A 20,080-nucleotide genomic window follows, 5' to 3' on the forward strand; every position below is an offset into this window, starting at 1 on the left:
AACAGAACAACCTAAGACCTAACAACAGCAAAAGTGAGCTGCAAAATTCTCATTTCACCAGTGATACTTGCCGTATTTCAGTCACTAAAGGTCCCCTCGGCCCCACCCGATCCCCAAGAGACAGTAATAGCAGTGTCTACGTTTCTTGTCATTCCTCCAAAAAAATGCCAATTCTGTAGCAGTGAGTGAATTCTCGGCGGTGCTGGGCTGTGGTAGCATGGATCCTGTCATTTTCCCGAAAGCTTGTTTAATCCCCTTCCTTCTCGGTAGCCAGACACTTAGAGTAGTCCAGATCCTTAGGATTAAACCTCAAAGGGCCCAAAATGTGACACATTTGGGGTCAACTTTTTAACTGATGCTGTGAAACCCATACCTTGTGGTGTGCCTGCCCCTCGGTGTCCTGTCCCCTCCCATGCTGCTATAAACAGTGACACCCAGTGTAGTGTTTGAATGTTTCCTGTGACACCCACCTCAATTTTACTTATTTTCTTGTAAACAAGCCTGTCTTTCTATCTGGATTGTAACACCTTTGGCAATTCTAATCATTTCTTCTATTTTGTCTTGTACAAAAGGGGACATTTATTTTAAAAGTGTAGAATCTTGGGAAGAAAGAAAAAGGTCTCTGGGCCTTCGGGCTTCTACAGTATGGGTTAATACTTTGATTCTTTGACACTTTTGTTCAAAGGCGGAGCCCAGTTACCCCCTGCTTTGGCTTAGGCCTGGCTTGGTATGTTACTGCTGCACACACACCAGAGTGGGACTGATGGCCTGCTCCCTCAGAAGAGCCTTCAGCTCTCTCTTTCAGGACTTTTGTCCTGGGGGTGGGAAGATGCCTACCGTGTTGGGAAGGATACCCAGGTGCCCTTGAGGTGAGAAACTGAGGCCCATGGGCCACAGTTAGGGAAAGCTGGGCTACTGCTAACAGCTACTGACATGTCCTGAAGGAGGGGCCAGCCAGGTCAGTGCAGCCCGTGTGACAGGGACCCCTCAAGAGGAGCTATGGGCTAGAGCTGTATACCCGAGGCTGCTCCTGGCTGCCTATTGTAGGAAATACAGGAGGCCACCAGCATTTGCTGTTTTAAAGCCACCAACCTTCTGGATAAGTTGCCACACATCATGGGGGCACCAACCCAGTCTTGTCTGGGAAGGAGATGCTGGGTTTCCAGAAGTTCTTCTGGAGCCGTGGAGAAGCTTGCTCCTGGAAGCCTGCACAAGATTCTCCCTTGTGTCTCATCTGCCTACGGTGGAGCCCAGGCTCACTTTGTGATGGCTCACGTGGACAGGCTGAGGGGATGAGCCATTTCAGGAGTTGCTGCTCCACAGCAGAGGGGCTGGCTGTGAGGTCTGAGCTTTGAGCTTAGGTCAGGGCAGCTGCTAAGGGCAGGATCTGAATCGACATGGCTTCCATGCCCTGGCAATCCTGACTCCCTCTCTGGGCAGGAATATGGGGTCGCGGCTAACTGAGGAATTGGTTTTAAGAGCTCACCTGGATGGCCTGTCCCTTCATTCTAGTATCCTCAGAGAGGACCACGTGACTGCCTTTCTTTGTGAAACCAATGCCACAGCTATTCTTGGATGATGTCATTTCAGGCTCAAGGCCATTAGTGATGCAAAACCAGCCTCCTCTGTAGCCTGGCTTTATCAGCAAGTCTGTGACTGGCAGGACAGGCTGCTCCCTCAGGGAATGTGACAGCTGTTCTAGAGAAGTGCTCAATTTCTGCGGGGGTGGGGTGGGGTGGGGTGGGGTGGGTGTGTGGCTGCTCTAAATTTGTTGGGAGGGATTCAAATGTTATTGGAATCTTGGGTCAAGTAGCAAGGACAACTGTCACTCCCACATGCTACCCCTGGCCTGATAAACACAGAAAAAGGGGTTAAGAGGACACAGTTCTTTGTGCTGGTGAGTTTGCTGATCGCCCTGTAGAGATAGAATTTCCATACCATTCAATTTACCTATTTGTTTGTTTGTTTGTTTGTTTGTTTATTTATTATAGTTTTCGAGACAGAGTCTCCCTACATAGTCCAGAGTAGCCTCAAAGTCACTCTGTAGCCCAGGCTAACCCTGAACTTGTGATTCTCTAACCTCAGCTTCCTCATTGCTGGGATTGCAGAGACACTGCTCCATGAGCAGAACAATGGGCTCATTTAGCATGCACAACTCAGGGCTTTAATTTTAAAAAGATTTAGTTGTTTTCGTTTTTCTGTGTGTGGCTGTTTTGTCTGCAGGTACTCCATGTTTATGCAGAGCACCCTCAGAGTCCAGAAGAGGGCGCTGGATCCCCTGGGACTGGAGATACAGATGGTTGTGCGCTGTCACGTGGGTGCTCGAATTAGGGTTCTCTGGAAGAGCAGCCGGTGCTCTTAACTGCTGAGACATCTCTCCAGACCCTATATTGATTTTATTATACTTTATATTTTATTATTTATACTATAATATTAGTATAATAAATATATAGTATAATATTTTATTATCAGGACCAGCAGTTGTAAACCATTTTCATCTTTACTACCCTAAAGCCCCCAATATTCTTTATGTATGACCTCCAGGTTACCCCAAGTCTCAAGCCTTAAGCAGTCATCAACCTACTCTGTCTATGACATGTGTTTTAGTTGGTGTGTTTGTGTGCATGTACCTCTCTGTGTCTCTGTCTCTGTCCCTCTGTCCCTCTCTGTCTCTGTGTCTCTCTGTCTCTCTGTGTGTCTCTGTATCTCTCTCTGTGTGTGTCTCTCTCTGTGTCTCTCTGTCTCTGTCTCTCTGTCTGTCTGTCTGTCTGTCTGTCTGTCTGTCTGTCTCTTTGTGTGTGTGTGTGTGTGTAGGCCTGAAGTCTACATCCGATGCCTTTCTCAGACACTCTCTGGTTTTAGGTTTTGGGTTTATTTTTTTTATTTTTTTTTTGTTTTTTTTTTTTGGTTTTTTTTTTGGTTTTTCGAGACAGGGTTTCTCTTTATAGCTCTGGCTGTCCNCCAGGCTGGCCTCGAACTCAGAAATCCGCCTGCCTCTGCCTCCCGAGTGCTGGGATTAAAGGCGTGCGCCACCACGCCCGGCTTGGGTTTATTTTTATTTTTTATTTTTTAGGTTTTTCGAGACAGGGTTTCTCTGTGTAGCCCTGGCTATCCTGGAACTTACTCTGTAGACCAGGCAGGCCTCGAACTCAGAAATGCGCCTGTCTCTGCCTCCCAAGTGCTGGGATTAAAGGAGTGTGCCACCACGCCCAGCTAGTTTTCGTTTTTGAAGCAGAGTCATTTACTGAACCTGGGCCTGGCCACTTTGACTAAACGGGCTGTCCTCCCGTTTCTGTTTCCCTAGTGCTAAGGTTGTCAGCGCCTTTGAACAGTTTCTTACACAGCTGCTGGGGACTAGAACTCAGGTCTTCATGATTGTGGGGCAAGCACCTTACCTACTGAGCCATCTCCCCATCCCTATATGTGTTTGAATGGCTCGTTTGTCAGCAGATAAGAAAGGGACGTCATGTTCGTCAATATAAAGCAGGCCTAGCATAGAGATGGTGTCAGGCAGCGTTGCACACGGAAGGTGTCTTTTCTGATGAATACACTCTCTTTTCTTTTCCTTCTTTTTTCTCATCTTAACCTTTCAATATTGTATACTTACAGACTTGACACTGCTTCCCGAGTTGAGTTTTGTTCTGATGGGGCTGACAACCTCCCCCGACCCCGACCCAATGAATTTGAATGAAAAGCTCAGCTCTGAAGTCTTTGTAGTATTCATCCATCCTTAGGTCTTCTAGGCCTCTACTACAGTGACTGGATCAGAGTTGTTGTGAAGACTCATTTTGCACTCTTGTGAAACTTTCAGGAAGGGCTGTTACCGGGGAAGGAGGGCGGAGCTGATTTGCGTGTCCTGCCTCTCGGGCTTGGAGGGATGGGTCACAAGCTATCCGTGGACTGCAAAGGATGTGCTTGCTCTAAGATCAGTTCCTCTCCCTATTGGTCTCTTCAGAGGCCAACAATTCTCGGGGCTGAGGTGGGAAACGGTTTCAGGTGAGATCAGGTGCGAAGGTTGGAAATGCAGCAAGCCTGCACAAACCGTTGCTTCCTTCCCAAGTCCCCTAATGAATACACTTCCATCAGGTGGGCTCAGTTCTGTTCATTTAACAATTCTCAGTGACTGAGGGATGCATTCTGGGAAGGCGGAGGGGGCAGGGTGTGTGGAGGAGATGGCCTAGCCTGGGAGGATGGGTCTGGGTTAGGTTTGGTGGGGGAGAAATGGAGCTGCAGAGCTTGTGATAGCTCCGTGTGCCAAGGTCTGGGAGCCGACATACAGCCCGACCATGGATCTTAGCTTAGTGGACACTGAATCCTTCCGAGTCAGTCATTCTGACCCCGATTTATTGGGTGATAGATAATGAGGAATCCGGGTCTAGGGTGAAATTCCTTTGCTTCTCCAAATCTCCCCAAGGTCAGAGGAGATTAAAGTTTCCCCCTCCGCCCCTGGCCTTGTCCTCCGACATCAACTGGAATTATCAGCAGAAGTCGGCTGTGACTGGAGCCTCACACAGGGACCTAGGGGGGAAATCTCTTGATTGGACCTTGTGGCTCTGTGGGAAGCCAGAGACCTGATCCCTGCTTACTCTAGTGACCCATGATGGGTATCTGCCTCTTCCTACCTTTGCCTCATTTTTCTCATCTGTACAATGGGAGCTGAGAGAAATGAGCCTGTGACATCCGGTAATTCAGCCAGCAGCTTCTGGTTTGCAGGGTGTACCCTTATAATGCTAACTGCCCTTACTCATATCCCAGGTCTGCTTCTCAGCAGTATGGTGAAAGGGGCTTGAAAGCTGAGTCCCCAGCCAGGAACAACTTGGACTTGAATCCGTACTGTGTTGCTAGTTATCATTGTGACTCTGGGCAAGTTGCTCTTTTGGTTGAGCTTCAGTCTCCTCCTCTGTAACTTTGGCGAAGTTTCTGAACCTACCTGGTAAGGGAGCTATGAGGATGAAGAACTGTGCAGGGCTGGTGAGATGGCTCAGTGGGTAAGAGCACCCGACTGGTCTTCCAAAGGTCTAGAGTTCAAATCCCAGCAACCACATGGTGGCTAACAACCATCCGTAACGAGATCTGGTGCCCTCTTCTGGAGGTTACATATAATAAATAAATAAATCTTTAAAAAAAAAAAAAAGAACTGTGCAAAGCTCCTTAGATAGGGCAAGCGTCCAGTTTATTCCACAGACACGGGTGAGGCCGACGGGTCCTGTCCAAGCCTGAGAAAGCCAAGTGCTCTTTCTAACATTTGACATCATCATCCCTAGGGCATTGATCCCAGAGAGGTTAAGACAGAGCTCCTGGTTGCAGGCATCTTGATTTCTGGTCGATGACTAGTCTGCTACTCACAGAAAGCAGGTTTAAAGGGCTTTGAAAGGAATCCAGGGCCAAGGTCAGGGTACCAGAAGCCAATGGGATCAGGCCCATGGCCTACTTACTGCGGCTTATCCTTTCTTTATCAGAGTCCCAGACCCACAGAGGTTAAGACAGCCCCAGATGCAAATTCATCCCCCAGTGAGTCACTGTCTTTGTGCAGCCAAGGTTTCTCCTCCCCCTGTCCTGAGCCCAACTTAACATTGCTGTGGAATGACTGGAAGAACTTTCTATGAAGAAGGTGGTCTCCTCTTGCCTTCACGGGCTCTGGCTCTCTGTCCCCTCACCCAGCTCCAGCCTGACTCACCTGCTCCCCTCTCCCTCCCACCTGGCTTCTTTGTTTCCTTCTGCTGTTTTCTGCCAGCCTGGACTTCCCTTATTTTGCTCCTCAGAAGAAGGGCAGGGAGTTTCTACCCTGCGAGGAGGCATGGGAATTCACACCTAGACAGCCCAGCCCAGGATACCCAGCTGTTTTGATGAAAGCCAAGACTGCTAATTGGCCCAGGAAGTTGAGTTAGATGGCTGCCAACTTAAATTAGCAGGAATGCTGTTCAGGCCTGATAGGCTGTTATCCTTGCTAGAACCCAATGTAATGAACTTCTGTCCCTTCGCTGACAATATGCTAATGACAACACAGGGCCATAGGAGTCCAATTTCCTCCCACATTCAGATTCACATTCCCTCTCCTCTACCCCTCCCTCCTCTCCCATCCCTTCCACCTTTTGAGACAGACTCTGATATAGCCCAGGCTGACTTCAAGTTCATGGCCGAGGACCGCTGTGAACTTCCATACCTCATGCCTTCTGCACTGGGGGAAGGGCACGGTCAGGGTGGACTGCCCTCCTCCCACAATGACAATCCACTTTCCTTCTCACAATCCTAAGGAGGGCAAAGGCTACACTAAAACTTAGCTTGGGTTTAATTCAATGAACTGGGGTTTTCTTTTTAAAGACACCCTGCTTTTCATAAGGAAAATAATGTGTTAGAAAGACCACACATTTTTCTTAGCCTTTACGTGGAATAACATTCAATAAAATGGAAAACAAGCAAACCGACAAGACATGGTTGCAACCGTCAATCCCAGCACTCAGGTGGCTCACTGTGAGTTCAAGGCCAGCCTGATCTACATAGAGAGTTCCAGGTTAGCCTGGGCTACACCGTGATTCCCTATTAAATCCATGCTAAGGGTGTATATAGCTCAGTGAGTTTTGACATATGTAAGGGGTAGCAGAAAAAGAACATCTTGAGCTGGATGTGGTAGAACATAGGTACCTGTAATCTCAGCGTTTGAGAGGAAAAGAAAGGAAGGTCACCCAGGCTAGACCATATGGTAAGATCCTGTTTTAAAGACAAAGGAAGGTCACCCAAGCTAGACCATATGGTAAGATCCTGTTATAAAGGCAAAAGAAGAAAGTACACGTTCTGTCATAGTAGTGAATGCATATAATCCCAGGACTCAGGACACTGAGGCAGGGGGATCTTAAAAGCATAATGAAAATAAAAAATGCACTAAATCCTGGAGAGATGGTTCAGTGGTTAAGAGCACTGCTAGTGCTTTGACTGTTCTTCCAGAGGATCCAGGTTCAAATCCCAGCACCCACATGGCCGCTCAACTATCTGTAAGTCCAAGATTTGACACCTTCCTACAGACATACATGTAGGCCAAACACCAATGTACATTAAATAGATTAAAAAACATACATAAATAAATACATACATACATAAGTAAATAAAACAATACTTGCTCGTCAGAACATTTTCAAAGAACACGGAGTATGGTTTGTTTGTCAAGGAGAAAAAAAAAGCAGAATTTCAAGAATTAAGGAACTGTACAAGATCAGTTAATAATCAACCATTTGTAAGCCCCAGGAGCACAGGAATGATGTCTGCTGTTCTATAACTGGCCAGGTAGTCAGCTCCTACAGACCCGTGCGTGATCTTAGGCTATCTCTCATCTTAGAGGATATTCGTCATCACCTAAGGGCCAGCAGAAGGCCTTGCTCATGCAAAACCCGCAAGGTATGGAAGCAAATCCAACTATCGCAGAGTCATAAAGGGGCAGGAGCTGAGGTTGAGACCCAAGCAGGGCGGGGGCCTAGCCACGAGCCACGAGGTCGAAGCCTCGTTTTCTTCCCATGAAAATGGAGATAGCAAACTTGCCTTTTAATGTGTCTGAAGGATAGTGGTCTTAGGGACCCATAGGGTGGACACTGAGGTTAGAGGCCTGGAGCTGCCTGCCAGTGTTTGCCTAACTCTACTACAGACTTTTCAGACAGAAAGTTGGGAAGTTTTTTCTCTGAGTTTGGGAGGGGCTGTGTGAGTCCAGCCCTCTGGAGGAGGCAGGGGGGAGGTCAATGCTCCATCAGCTTCTCTCTTAGCCTTGAGCTGGTGGTTATAAGTGTGGCTCTGGAGGTTTGGGGCAGAGACACTCGTGCAGCAGGAAGTGGCAGTCGTGGGGACGGCATGCTGGCTAAAGGACTTTCCCTGCGCTCAGTGCTGGTCAAAGGCTGCCAACCTTTCCTGAGCCCTACATGGCAGGGTCCAGTGCTGACTACTGGAAAGGGAGCTGGTACCTCTACTAGCAGTCCTAGGTCCTTCAATGAGATCCCTTCCCCTGGCGACAATGGTTGGCTAAACCTGTACCACTTCTGGAGGGAGAGTGGCACACAGAAAATCCATTATCATCAGATGCAGAATTTCCAAAAGTATGGCCCCATTTACAGGTAAGCCTGGCAGCAGGTGGAGGCAGGCACAGGGGGAGGCACAGGGCTCCTGGTTCCTGTCTGCCTTTTTCTTTCATTTCTTCCAGGCTGGGGCTGGGGCTGGGGCTGGGGCTGGGGCTGGGGCTGGGGCTGGGGCTGGGGCTGGGGCTGGGGCTGGGGCTGGGGCTGGGGCTGGGGCTGAGGGGATAGTCTTCCCTCATTTCTGACTCCAAGACTTTTTCTACTGGTATGAAGAAGTGTGAGCAAACAGTGCCCCCCCTCACCCACCAACTTTAGCCACCCTAAAAGTCAAGTTTGCTGTCTCTATCTTCAGGGGGAAGGAAATGAGACATTGGTGCCCTGACTACTGGCAAGCCCCGACCAGGCTTTAGTGCCAGCCTCAGCTTCAGGCCCTTTGTGTCTGGGAGCTGAGCAAGAATAGTACACGCTCTTTTTTTTTGTTTTTGTTTTTGTTTTTTCGAGACAGGGTTTCTCTGTATAACCCTTGCTGTCCTGGAACTCACTTTGTAGACCAGGCTGGCCTCAAACTCAGAAATCCNCCTGCCTCTGCCTCCCAAGTGCTGGGATTAAAGGCGTGCGCCACCACGCCCGGCTTAGTACACGCTCTTAATCACTGAGCGTGTGATTAAGACACACGCTCCCCACCTTGACATTTTTCTTTAATAGAAGTGAAGGGTGCCATCTGACTTTTGAGGCGAGTGACTACTCTGAGTTACAATTCAACAAGAGCCGGGCTGGCTTGGAACTTGGGAGATACAGGGCATTCACTTTAGGATGACAAGAAAGCCTGCCATGGCTTCAAGCCCAGCAGGACAAGAAGGTTCAGTGTGGAATCGGCTTGACTATGAAATGGAAGGGTTGGGGTGGGAGTGGGGCTGGTCCTGGGGTGCGCTGTGTGGTGTATGATAGTGTCCTGCTGTTCTTTGGAATGAGTCACAATGTCGTAGGAAAATGTGTCATGTTTGGCTCTTCAGCAGCTCCACAAAGACAGATGTCACATCCATCTCCCATCTCACAGGTGACACTGAGGCTCAGCAAAGGGAAGGTCCCAGCCAGAAAGCTGTGTGCTGATTGTGTAGAGAGGCCTGGCTGCCCAGGGTGTGTGTTCACGGCTGCCTCAGGTCCGACATCAGCCGCTCTTGTCTTTCCAGGGAGAAGCTGGGCACTTTGGAGTCAGTTTACATCGTGGACCCCAAGGATGCGTCGGTACTCTTCTCATGCGAGGGTCCCAACCCAGAGCGGTTCCTTGTGCCCCCCTGGGTGGCCTATCACCAGTATTATCAGAAGCCCATTGGGGTCCTGCTTAAGTGAGTTCTGAGTGAGCCTCGTGTGTGTGTGTGTGTGTGTGTGTGTGTGTGTGTGTGTGTATGTGTGTGTAGGGTGCTGGAGGAAAGTGGTAGGGAGAGGGGTCGGGGGAGAGAGTGGCTCTGCTCATCTTCCTGTTCCATAAGGCAAACGATGGTGACAACAGCGATGACAGGGAAGTGCCCTGCCAACTCCCAGGGGAATGTCAGGCTGAAGTTCTTCATGAATAGTGGAGACTTTGCAAAGTTCTCACTAATTGCTTTAACTATGAAGTGCCACTTTATCAAACACCTGCTAGGTACCAGGCCTTGTGCCAGGTGTTGGCAGTACAGTGGTAAATAAGGGACTGACAGCCTGAAGGCACTGTGAAAAACAGCAAGATCTGCCACTGAGATACAGATGCTGTTTTCTACCAAATTGCTTACTGATAAATTTATATATATTTATATTTTTATATAAATATATAATTTATATATAAATAACATATAAAATGTATATAAAATATCTATCTATCTATCTGTCTATGTTTCTACATTGATAGGGTCTTTCTACATTATCTAGAACTTTCTAGAAGTTGCTACATAAACCAGGCTGGCCTCAAACAAACATCAGCTTGCTTTGGCCTCCCTTAAAGGTTAAGGACATGTGCCACCACACCCAGCGTCACTGAAACTTTTAAATGTGACTAAATCAAGGGTTGGCAAGGCCCTGGAGCAACTGGAGCTCTCGGGCACTGTGGTGGGACCATGTACCTGGCCTCTGTGTGAACAGTGCTTGGATGTTAACTCCCAAGACCGACTATTACCAGGGCCACGGTGGCTGTGATTCACACAGTGTTTCTAACTTTAGTGATACGCCATGGGCTATGTCCTCTCAAGGAACAGGGTCATAGGCTAGAATGTTTCTTCAGGCTATAGTAAAAGAAAAAAAAAAAAGAAAAACCAGGAAGCCTTCTAGCTGGTTGAGATGAAGGAGGATGGTGGATGAGAGAAGGTTGCATATACCTGCCACAATGTACAGGTACAGACTCAGGTCCACGACACGGCTGTCCTGAAATGTAAAACTGAGTGGAGAAGGCAAGTACTCCAAACGCTGACAGGCATTTAGAGACTCCGGAGATAGCACAGTCTTTTTAGTGTCTTTTAGGAGAGATTCAGTAAAACCACACACAAAAGGGGGAAGGGACCCAGGCCTGGGGGGCTTCATGCAGAGCAGGGTAGGCTGAAACCATGAGTTTACAAAATTATTTGCCTCCAGACTCTCAACTTTTTAAAAGAAGTTTTTATTCATAGTATTTTATTTGTGTGTCTATGTCTGGGTAAGTATATGCCATGTGTATATAGATGCCTCTGGGGGCTAGGAGAGGGCACCGGATCCCCTGTGGTTGTTACAAGTGGTCCAGAGTTGCCCTATAGGGATGCTGGGAACTGAACTTGATTCCTCTCTAAGAGCAGTGAGCCATCTTGCCAGATCACAACGTTCTTAAACAAACAAACAAACTCCCCCAAATTACAAAAGGAGCATTGCAGCTGGGCAGTGGTGGTGCACACCTTTAATCCCAGCACTTAGGAGGCAGGGGCAGGCAGATCTCTGAGTATGAGACCAGGCAGAGCAGGGAGGGAGTAGGAGAGGAGAGCAAATGTTGGGAGGAGGGGAGATGATGTTGCTGCAGGCTCTGGAGCTAGAGAGCCTAGCAAGTCCATCAGTTCCAGGTGTGGCGTCTGTGACCTTGAGGCAGGACCCGTGTTTCTCTAGGAGTTCAAATGCCTGGAAGAAAGACCGAATCGTCCTAAACCAAGAGGTGATGGCGCCTGAAGCCATCAAGAACTTCGTGCCCCTGCTGGAAGGTGTAGCTCAGGACTTCATCAAAGTTTTACACAGACGCATCAAGCAGCAAAATTCTGGAAATTTCTCAGGGGACATCAGTGATGACCTATTCCGCTTTTCCTTTGAGTGTAAGGATCTTACACATGACTGGCTGGCAGGGGTTGGGGGTGGGGAGCCAGCGTTCACCCTTTTACCTTGAGACCCCAGGCCCTGTGCTTGTGTGGATTGGTTTCTTGGACAGACTCTGTACTGTCAGCCTCTCGGGGGTAGTCAAGTAGCTCTCATCTGACATTCATGTTGGGGAGGTCCCCAGATGATAGGTTTACCATGCCACCATCCTCCATAAGCCAGAACTTGGCTTGGCCCTGCATGCCTCAAGTCTCCCTCTCGTAGAAACAGACCTCTGGAGTTGAGCAAGAAAGAGGGGATTTCCTGGGTTGATCTGAGCTGACTGTTGAAGGACACTTAGAAATTATCCAGACTGGGTAAGGCGGTTAGGCGGCATAGACCAGGCATAGAACAGTGCATGCATATGGCTTAGTAGAAGTCATGTGATGCCTGCAGGAGATCTGGGGTACTCTGGGCTTGGTATGAAATTGGCATTCAAATTTTTCTGGTGGTAAGTGAGAAAACTTGAATCTTTTTAGTTCCAGCCAGATTGAGTCCTGGGTGACTTGGAGACTGCTATCCTAAGTCTCCCAGGCCATGTGTGATGTCGTGATTGTAGTCAGTAACAAAGGGAAATTTCTCCTGGACAGTTCCGTCCTGGCTCAGGTGGAGTCCACTATTCCCATCAAAGCTTCCTGATCAGGGCCACCCCTATATCCCTCCGAGGGACCTGAATTGAAGCCAGAAGGGCAGTCTTCTTCCATCTCTTGGGGCTCAGGTCTCAGTTGCTTTGCTGGAGGAAGCTAAGGATGAGCAAGGGCCCCTATGTGTGGTGGGCATGGGTGGGGATGGTTCTGGGAGCTGAGGCTCTCAGAGAGCCGGGCTGGAAGAGGGTCCTTAGCCTCAGTCTCTCACTGCAGCCATCAGCAGTATTTTATTTGGGGAGCGCATGGGGATGCTGGAGGAGATGGTGGATCCCGAGGCCCAGCGGTTCATCAATGCTGTCTACCAGATGTTCCACACCAGTGTCCCCATGCTCAACCTGCCTCCAGACTTTTTTCGAATCCTCAGAACTAAGACCTGGAAGGACCATGCAGCTGCCTGGGATGTGATTTTCAATAAAGGTGAGGACTCCTCTGGCAGTACTCAGGAGGTGGGCTACCAAACTGAATGCCTGACCAATGCCCGCCTCTGTTCCACAATTAACCAATGGCCACTAATCTACCATGAAGGGAAATCTCAGATGAACAAGGATGTGTGTCAGGGCTGGAGGCTGACTATTGGAGTTGATTACTTTTTCCTTCTGGAGAAAGGGAATAAGGATGTTCATGGTACTCATGACTAGGGGCTGGGGAGATGGCACAGCAGTTAAGGACACTTACTGCTCTTACAGATTGAATTCTAGGATTCACATCAGGACAATCACAACTGCCTGTGACTCCAGCTCCAGGGGATTTGCCATACTCTTTTGTCTCCACAGACATCTACACTTACACACACACACACACACACACACACACACTCACACACCCCATACACATATACACTTAATTTAAAAAAATAAATGATTTTTAAAAAGGTGTTCAATATCTACTGAGTTGAGGGCTAGTGTCTGAGCCATAGTTGTCTGTGTAGCAGGAGGCTTGAGGGAAGGGCTAGGGGTTATTGAGAGGGAAGATTGATGGAAAAAGCCGACTGGGGTGTGGTGGAATCTAATGTCACCTCAGCCGTCAGTACCTATGTGACCTTGGGCAACCATCTCTTCTCAGCTGGTAAAGCGCTTGCTTTGCCAATGTGATGAGCTGAGTTCAGTTCCACTCATGGTGGTACTTGCTTGTAATCCCATTGCTGGGGAGGCTGAGACATGTGTTTCTGGGGGTTACTGGTCAGCTACCCTGAACTACTTGATGAGCTTCAGGCCAATGAATGAGAGGCCCCATCTCAAAGAAGCCAGGTGAACGGCAGCAGCTGAGGTCCAGTCTTACTCACACTCCCCCTACAAACACACACAGTGGGGATGATGAAGAATGAATGACAAGGGCTAGGAACTTTCTCAATTGTTAAGAGCCCTGGCTGCTCTCCCAGAGGACCCTGGTTCAATTCCTAATCTACAGGGTAGCTCACAACTGTCTGTAATTCCAGTCCCAGGTAATCCAATACCTTCCTCTGGCCTTCATGGACATTGTACACACATGGTATACAGACATACCAAAAAGAGGCTTAACAAAATGACTGCCTAGCAAGCAAGGGCTCTGGAATACTCAGACCTTGGTACCCCACCCCTGAAGACTGATGACCCTCCCTCCCTCCCACCAGCAGGGAGCCTCATTCTATTCTTTCTCCTACTCCACAGCTGATGAGTACACCCAGAACTTCTACTGGGACTTAAGGCAGAAGCGAGACTTCGGCCAGTACCCTGGTGTCCTTTATAGCCTCCTGGGGGGCAACAAGCTGCCCTTCAAGAACATCCAGGCCAACATTACCGAGATGCTGGCAGGAGGGGTGGACACGGTGAGTACCGTGGGCCCAGAATGAGCCTCCCTGGTGCCCATATGCTCCCTTCCCCATCAGCTGTGCTGTCTGAAGGTGAGAAGCTGGGCATATCTGTATGATATGATTCTCTCCCTTGGTGCTGGCCCTAAACAGTGGTCTCCTAGAAGGGTGAGGCTGAAGCCCTGCCATGACCTAACACTATTTACCACCCATAGGGCAGGATTTGAGACTGATTTATCTGTGAGAAAGAAGGGAATAACTTCAGTTCCGTTCCTGTATAGAACTGGGTTGTTTTTGAGCTGGGGAGCTTATGCAGCCCAGGGTGGCTTTGAACTCACTATGTAGTCAGGGATGACCTTGAACTCCTGATTCTTTTGCCTCCTCTCCCTGAATTTAGGAATTACAGAGGTGTTATCACCATGCTTGATTCTTTTAAAAGGTTGCTTTTATTTATTTCTTATGTGTATGAGTGTTTTGCTTGTGTGCACCATGTGAGTGCCTGGTACGTGGAGAGAACAGAATATGGTGTCAGGTTCCTTGGAACTGGCTTTACAGTTGTGAGCCACTGCATAGGCACTCAGGATTGAATACAGGTCCTCTAGAGAGTAGCCAGTCCTCTTACCGGCTGAGCCATCTCTCCTGCCCCCACCATGTTTGATTTTATACAGTGCTGGGACCAAACCCAAAGCTTCATGCATGCTAGGTAAACATTTTACCAACTATGCTACATTTTCAGACCCTTTGTATATTTTTGTTTGTTTGTTTGTTTTGGACAAGGTCTCACTTTGTAGTGTAAGTGGACCTGGAATTCACTCTATAGCTCAGGCTGTTCTTGAATTCACACCAACCTTCCCGTCTTGGGCTCCCAAGTGCTGGGATTACAGTGTCCTCAGGCCAGAGACAGGCATCTGGTAGTCTTGAAAGTGTAAGCCACAGTAACAGATTAGCGGATCCAACAACAGACATTTGTTTTCTCACAGTCTGAAGCTGCAACCATTATTAAGGCGTGAGCAGGATGAGGTTGAAGGTGTCCTTCTTCCTCACGTCTACACGTGGGCTTCCCTCTGTGCATTGCACTCTCTCCTTTTTCTTAGGGCATTGTTCCTGGGCTAGAGCTCACCAATGTCCCCTTCACCCCATAGTCTCCTTAAAGGGGGCATCCAAATGCAGACATGTTATGAGATATTAAGAGTTGGGATAGCCAGACCATGAGGCACACATCTTTAATCCAAGTACTCAGGAAGCAGAGGCAGGAAGGTCTTTGTGAGTTTGAGACCAGCCTGATGTACAGAGCAAGTTCCAGGACAGCCAGGGCTACACAGAGAAATCATGTCTCAAAAATCAAAACCAAAAGAAGAAGGAAGAAGAAGGAGGGGAAAAAGAAGGAAAAAGAAGAAGGGGAAGGGGAAAGGGGAAGGGGAAGGGGAAGAAAGAAGAAGGGGAAGGGGAAAGGGGAAGAAAGAAGAAGGGGAAGGGGAAGGGGAAGAAAGAAGAAGGGGAAGGGGAAAGGGGAAGAAAGAAGAAGGGGAAGAAGATGAAGAAGAAGAAGAAGAAGAAGAAGAAGAAGAAGAAGAAGAAGAAGAAGAAGAAGAAGAAGAAGAAGAAGAAGAAGATGACATGTGGTGCCCGGAGGTAGTAAGAAGTCTGTCACATATCACAATGGTAGATGGCAGAGACTCTCACAGCTATTGACTAGTAGTTTCTAAAGCAGAGTATTGCTTGTGGGTGTGGGGTTCAGCCTTGATCATGAGATTCCTCTTAGGGAGGCAGTTTGTTTTGATTTCAGTTGTGGTGACTGGGGTGGGGCAACCCCATCACGAGGTGATCTGCTTGCAAGATTCTGTTCTTGGAATCCCAACACCATCTAAGGTCCTCTTATCTTGGTGCCTTCAGCCTCAGAAGAGAAGAGATAGCGTAGGCAAACTTATCAACCTGTGCGCCAGCCTCCTCAGACGTCCTTTAAGTGATCAGATGATGTTTTTGAACAGAGTTGAGCAAGAATCTGAGTCAGAGTTGAAGGTTGTAAAAAGCCAATGATGTGGTTGTAGACAGTGAGGTCAGGTACTGGGTGGGTTCTCTGGCCTGCTTTCCTTACAAGAAGCCAAACTTTTATCTTATGTTTTGTTGTCCATTGGGCAATGGAAGAGTCTGTGCTTTTAGTAAAAAACAGACATGAAGGCCCTGTGACACTGTGAGGTATCATCTTTTCTTTTTAGAGGAAACAGTGGTACAGAGAGGTTAAGTAACTTGGCTGAGGCACACAGCTAGTAGAATGGAATGGACTATCTCGATTAACAACTATCTCTAGGTGTCCACTCTGTAAATACTTGGAAGCTCTGAGAGAAACACACATGTGATCTAGGTTTTCAAGGAGTCTGTATTTGCTTTCTGGGTAGGTAAAGGAATGGTAGAGGGAGGAACTTCCTTGGGGAAGATTCTCTAGTGTCTGCAACTCTGTCTAGCTAGGGCACTGGGCATGTGCTGAAGAGGCTGAAGGAGAGATACTAGGATGCCAGTAGTCGGGCATCCATGGAGCCTCTGGACATCATCTGGAGACTCTGAGGAGCCAGGACTTTAAGCCAAGAAGTAACAACTTTATTTTTTTCACCTTTGTCTCTGCCGGGAAGAAAGAGGTGTTTATGTTTCAGCCTTTTGGACAGAAATATGATCCTTCATTAACATGTCTGCCATCCCTGCCCCTGATCCCAGGACAAAGGGTGTTCCAGACTGGGGCCTTGTATAGACTTCCTCTGCTAATTTGGTCGAGTCACTGTAGGGCTTGAGGAAAGGCACTGCTCATGTTTATACTACTTCATTAATCCCAGTACATCTTTTGCACCAACTTTAGAAAAGATGGAGAACAGATCTGTGGTCTGGTTTCAGGATGGTTGAATCTTCCTTTCAGGTCTGCAGCTGGGGTGAACATTGAGGTTTAGACTGCTATAGGTGAGCTATCCTGGAACCCTCTATGTAGACCAGGCTGACCTCGACCTTGGAGATCCACCAGCCTCCCCCATCCCAAATTCTGGGATTAAAGGCCAGTGCCACTATGCCCAATGACATGGACTTGGGTGTACAAGCCTTATAGATTGTGTGTGTGCGTGCACATGCGCGTGCACGTGCAAACACACACACACATTTAATTTCTGGAAGACTCTAGAGCCCTCTGGAAGAACACACTCTGTTAGGAGATGAATGAGGGCTGGTGACACATAGGGTAAAGGCAGAGACAAATCCTGCTCTGAATATCCCTTCCTAGGCATTAGCTATTTTTTGAGGCAATGTAATCAGGTAGCCCAGGCTAGCCTTAAAGAATGATTTTGAACTTCTGAATCCTCCTACCTCCCAAATGCACCAACATACTCAACATATATGATTCCAGGGATTGAGCCTTTTGCTTGTTAGGCAAGCATTGCTTTAGTTCATTACATCACAAGCTCCCTTAATTACCCAGACACTGAAAAAACGTTTTTAGGCTCTGGCCTTTCAAAGGTTTTGCAAATGGTCTTGGATATGAGGGTTGAGAGTAATGAGGGTCATGGTGACACAGACCTCCTTGGCCTTCACAATCCATGTTCCTACCAGACCTCCATGACCCTGCAGTGGAACCTTTATGAGATGGCACACAACTTGAAGGTACAGGAGATGCTGCGGGCTGAAGTCCTGGCTGCCCGGCGCCAGGCCCAGGGAGACATGGCCAAGATGGTACAGTTGGTCCCACTCCTCAAAGCCAGCATCAAGGAGACACTGAGGCAAGTCCAGTATACCCATACCTTCCCACACCCAAGCCCTGGAGAAGGGTTCCAAGGATGGGCTAATGGAGAAGATTGGAATCAGGAAGGGAGATTTCAGGAGACATTTGGAAGAGACAACAAGTAGGGATGGGAAGAGAGATCTAGAACCAGAACTCTGCTTTCGTTTCCCCCGGGGGTGCTGTAGTGGGGGCCTGAAATTCCAGGCTGGTGTGGGAGTCAGGGTGGAGGATACAGCCTGACTCTAGGATCTGGGATCATCTATCTGTGAGGGTCCTCTTTCTGCAGACTCCACCCCATCTCCGTGACCTTGCAGAGGTATACTGTGAATGACCTGGTGCTTCGTAATTACAAGATTCCAGCCAAGGTAGGACTCAGGAGCTCTGCCTGTCAGATGGAGGAGAAGCGGGAGTAGGCTTCAGTTCCGGGCAGATGGTGGTGATGGTGGCTTCTATCTAAATCTTTCTTCCTGATGCTTGGCTTGATGGAATATCCAACTACAACAGTCTAGTTTGTGTGAAAGGTAGTGGTAGAGGCCATGGTGGGTAATGGATACTGGAGTCCAGGGGTAGGAGGCTAACATGACTGGATTTTCTGGGTTGATGATGAGGTAAGAGTGGAGAGAACCACTTGTGTTATTCCTAATGTTGTGTCTTCAGCCTTCATCAGGGCTCACAGAGGGGCCAGGCCCTTGTTTGACACTACACAGTAGGCAGAAGGCCATTCCCTGTCCTGTATTGGGTAACTGGGCAGCCAGCTTTGAAAGCAGGGACCTGAGGGAGCTGGGTTTAGGACTGTGGGGAACTGGAACTGCTTAAGCCTTGTCACCTTGCTCCTAGACTTTGGTACAGGTGGCTAGCTTTGCCATGGGTCGAGATCCGGCCTTCTTTCCCAATCCAAACAAGTTTGACCCAACTCGTTGGCTGGAAAAAAGCCAAAATACCACCCACTTCCGGTACTTGGGCTTTGGCTGGGGTGTTCGGCAGTGTCTGGGCCGGCGGATCGCGGAGCTGGAGATGACCATCCTCCTTATCAATGTGAGTAGGGCTCTGGGAGATGTCAGCACCCTGGGATTTCACTGACCCCAATGATGTCATTACCCTCCTCGGTCAGACTCCAGGGGGTATGCAGGACCAGGGCTCATTAGTCTCCCACAACTCTCAGCTGCTGCTTCCTTTGGGCTTACCCACTTACTACCCATTGATATCCCCTAAACACTTATCTGCCCCCACTTGGGAGGTGATGTGGGAAAGATTGCTACAGACTAGTTAAAGTCAAAGGCTGAATCCATGAAACAGAGCATGCAGGGGCCATTTAGACACAGTCAAGAGGTTGAATCCTTTGGATCACACTCAAGAGATTGACCCTGTAGCTACAGATGTCATGGGTGTGTGACCCAGGAGAGACAAATCCTCCTTTCTGCCTCCTTTTTCTTCAGCTGCTGGAGAACTTCAGAATTGAAGTTCAAAGTCTCCGTGATGTGGGGACCAAGTTCAACCTCATCCTGATGCCTGAGAACCCCATCCTCTTCAACTTCCAGCCTCTCAAGCAGGACCTGGGCCCAACCGTGACCAGAAAAGTCGACACTATGAACTGAAGGCTGGAGTCACATGGGGAGATGGCCCATGGGGCATTTGAGGGTGGTATCTCTGCATCTTTAGAAACAGCACTCTGTGATTACCTGCCGAGGTTAGCTGGGCTCTCCTCTTCTTCATCCTCTTTCCCTCTTTCCCTACCCAGGGAGTTAATAAACACTTGAACACTGGAGACCATTTGTATCTGTCAGACTCCTAAGGCATTCATTGTTCTTAGGGAGATGTATCCTGAGCCATGGTCAACAGTGGGATGAGGGGCGTGTGGGAAGATGAGAAGCAGTTATCCAGCCTAAATGTGAACCTCCATCCACAGCAGTTCAGGGGCGAGGAGAATCTATTCTAAGACCCAGGGAGCTCTGTTGGGAGGACAGGGTAATGTCTATCCTTCTGGGTGGAACTGCAGGGAAGGCGAGGCTGGTGTGGAGTTCTGCTTGGCTGACTGCAGTAGGAGCCCCTTGTGGGATTGTAAGGATTTCCTCCTGAGGCTCCTCTGTCTTGAGTACGGCCATGACTGGAGGCCTGTGGAGAAGCATCATGCCGGGAAGTAGTTGACGTGAGGCAATGGAGCCTGAAGACAGAAGGCCAACAGGCTCTACAGGCTCTCCACCCTCTGCCTGCCCTCCCAGTGGTCATGCTACAGAGGCTGTATTCTAAGAGTACAGGATAGTGTCTAGACCAGAATTTGGTTTAGATGACATCTGTCCTAGTTGGGCCTATCATGTCCCTCTGCTTCTGGTTCTATAGCCTAGCCATGAGCAGGTGCCAGAATCTTGCTGATTCCTGGCTACCTAAGTCCAAGTCCTGTAAATAGGTGTGGAGATTAGGCCAGCTCGGAACAGCAGCCAAGCTGGCTTGGTCCTTGCTGGCTAGGCTGCAGGTTTTGGGTTTACTCTCGAGGCTTTTTTTT

At 48.6% G+C, this 20,080-nt stretch overlaps 1 protein-coding gene across 1 annotated transcript; it reads left to right on the forward strand.

Moving 5' to 3' along the window:
- Window positions 1-7,752: 7,752 nt before the first annotated feature.
- On the forward strand, window positions 7,753-19,343 carry LOC110301893 (cholesterol side-chain cleavage enzyme, mitochondrial). Its single transcript, XM_021172600.1, has 9 exons — window positions 7,753-8,093; window positions 9,245-9,400; window positions 11,154-11,353; window positions 12,254-12,457; window positions 13,687-13,844; window positions 17,412-17,578; window positions 17,867-17,945; window positions 18,418-18,615; window positions 19,017-19,343. Exons 1-9 carry the CDS (start codon window positions 7,834-7,836, stop codon window positions 19,173-19,175), a joined length of 1,581 nt encoding a protein of 526 aa, XP_021028259.1. The 5' UTR covers window positions 7,753-7,833; the 3' UTR covers window positions 19,176-19,343.
- The last annotated feature ends 737 nt before the right edge of the window (window positions 19,344-20,080 follow it).

Source organism: Mus caroli, chromosome 9, assembly GCF_900094665.2.
Source record: "Mus caroli chromosome 9, CAROLI_EIJ_v1.1, whole genome shotgun sequence".
In the NCBI taxonomy this organism is placed as follows: domain Eukaryota; kingdom Metazoa; phylum Chordata; class Mammalia; order Rodentia; family Muridae; genus Mus; species Mus caroli.

Coding starts and splice junctions, on each gene's coding strand:
- LOC110301893 (XM_021172600.1), top strand. CDS start 7,834: ATGCTGGCTAAAGGACTTTCCCTGCGCTCAGTGCTGGTCAAAGGCTGC. Junction 8,094..9,244: donor AAGTATGGCCCCATTTACAG/GTAAGCCTGGCA, acceptor TTGTCTTTCCAG/GGAGAAGCTGGGCACTTTGG. Junction 12,458..13,686: donor GGATGTGATTTTCAATAAAG/GTGAGGACTCCT, acceptor CCTACTCCACAG/CTGATGAGTACACCCAGAAC.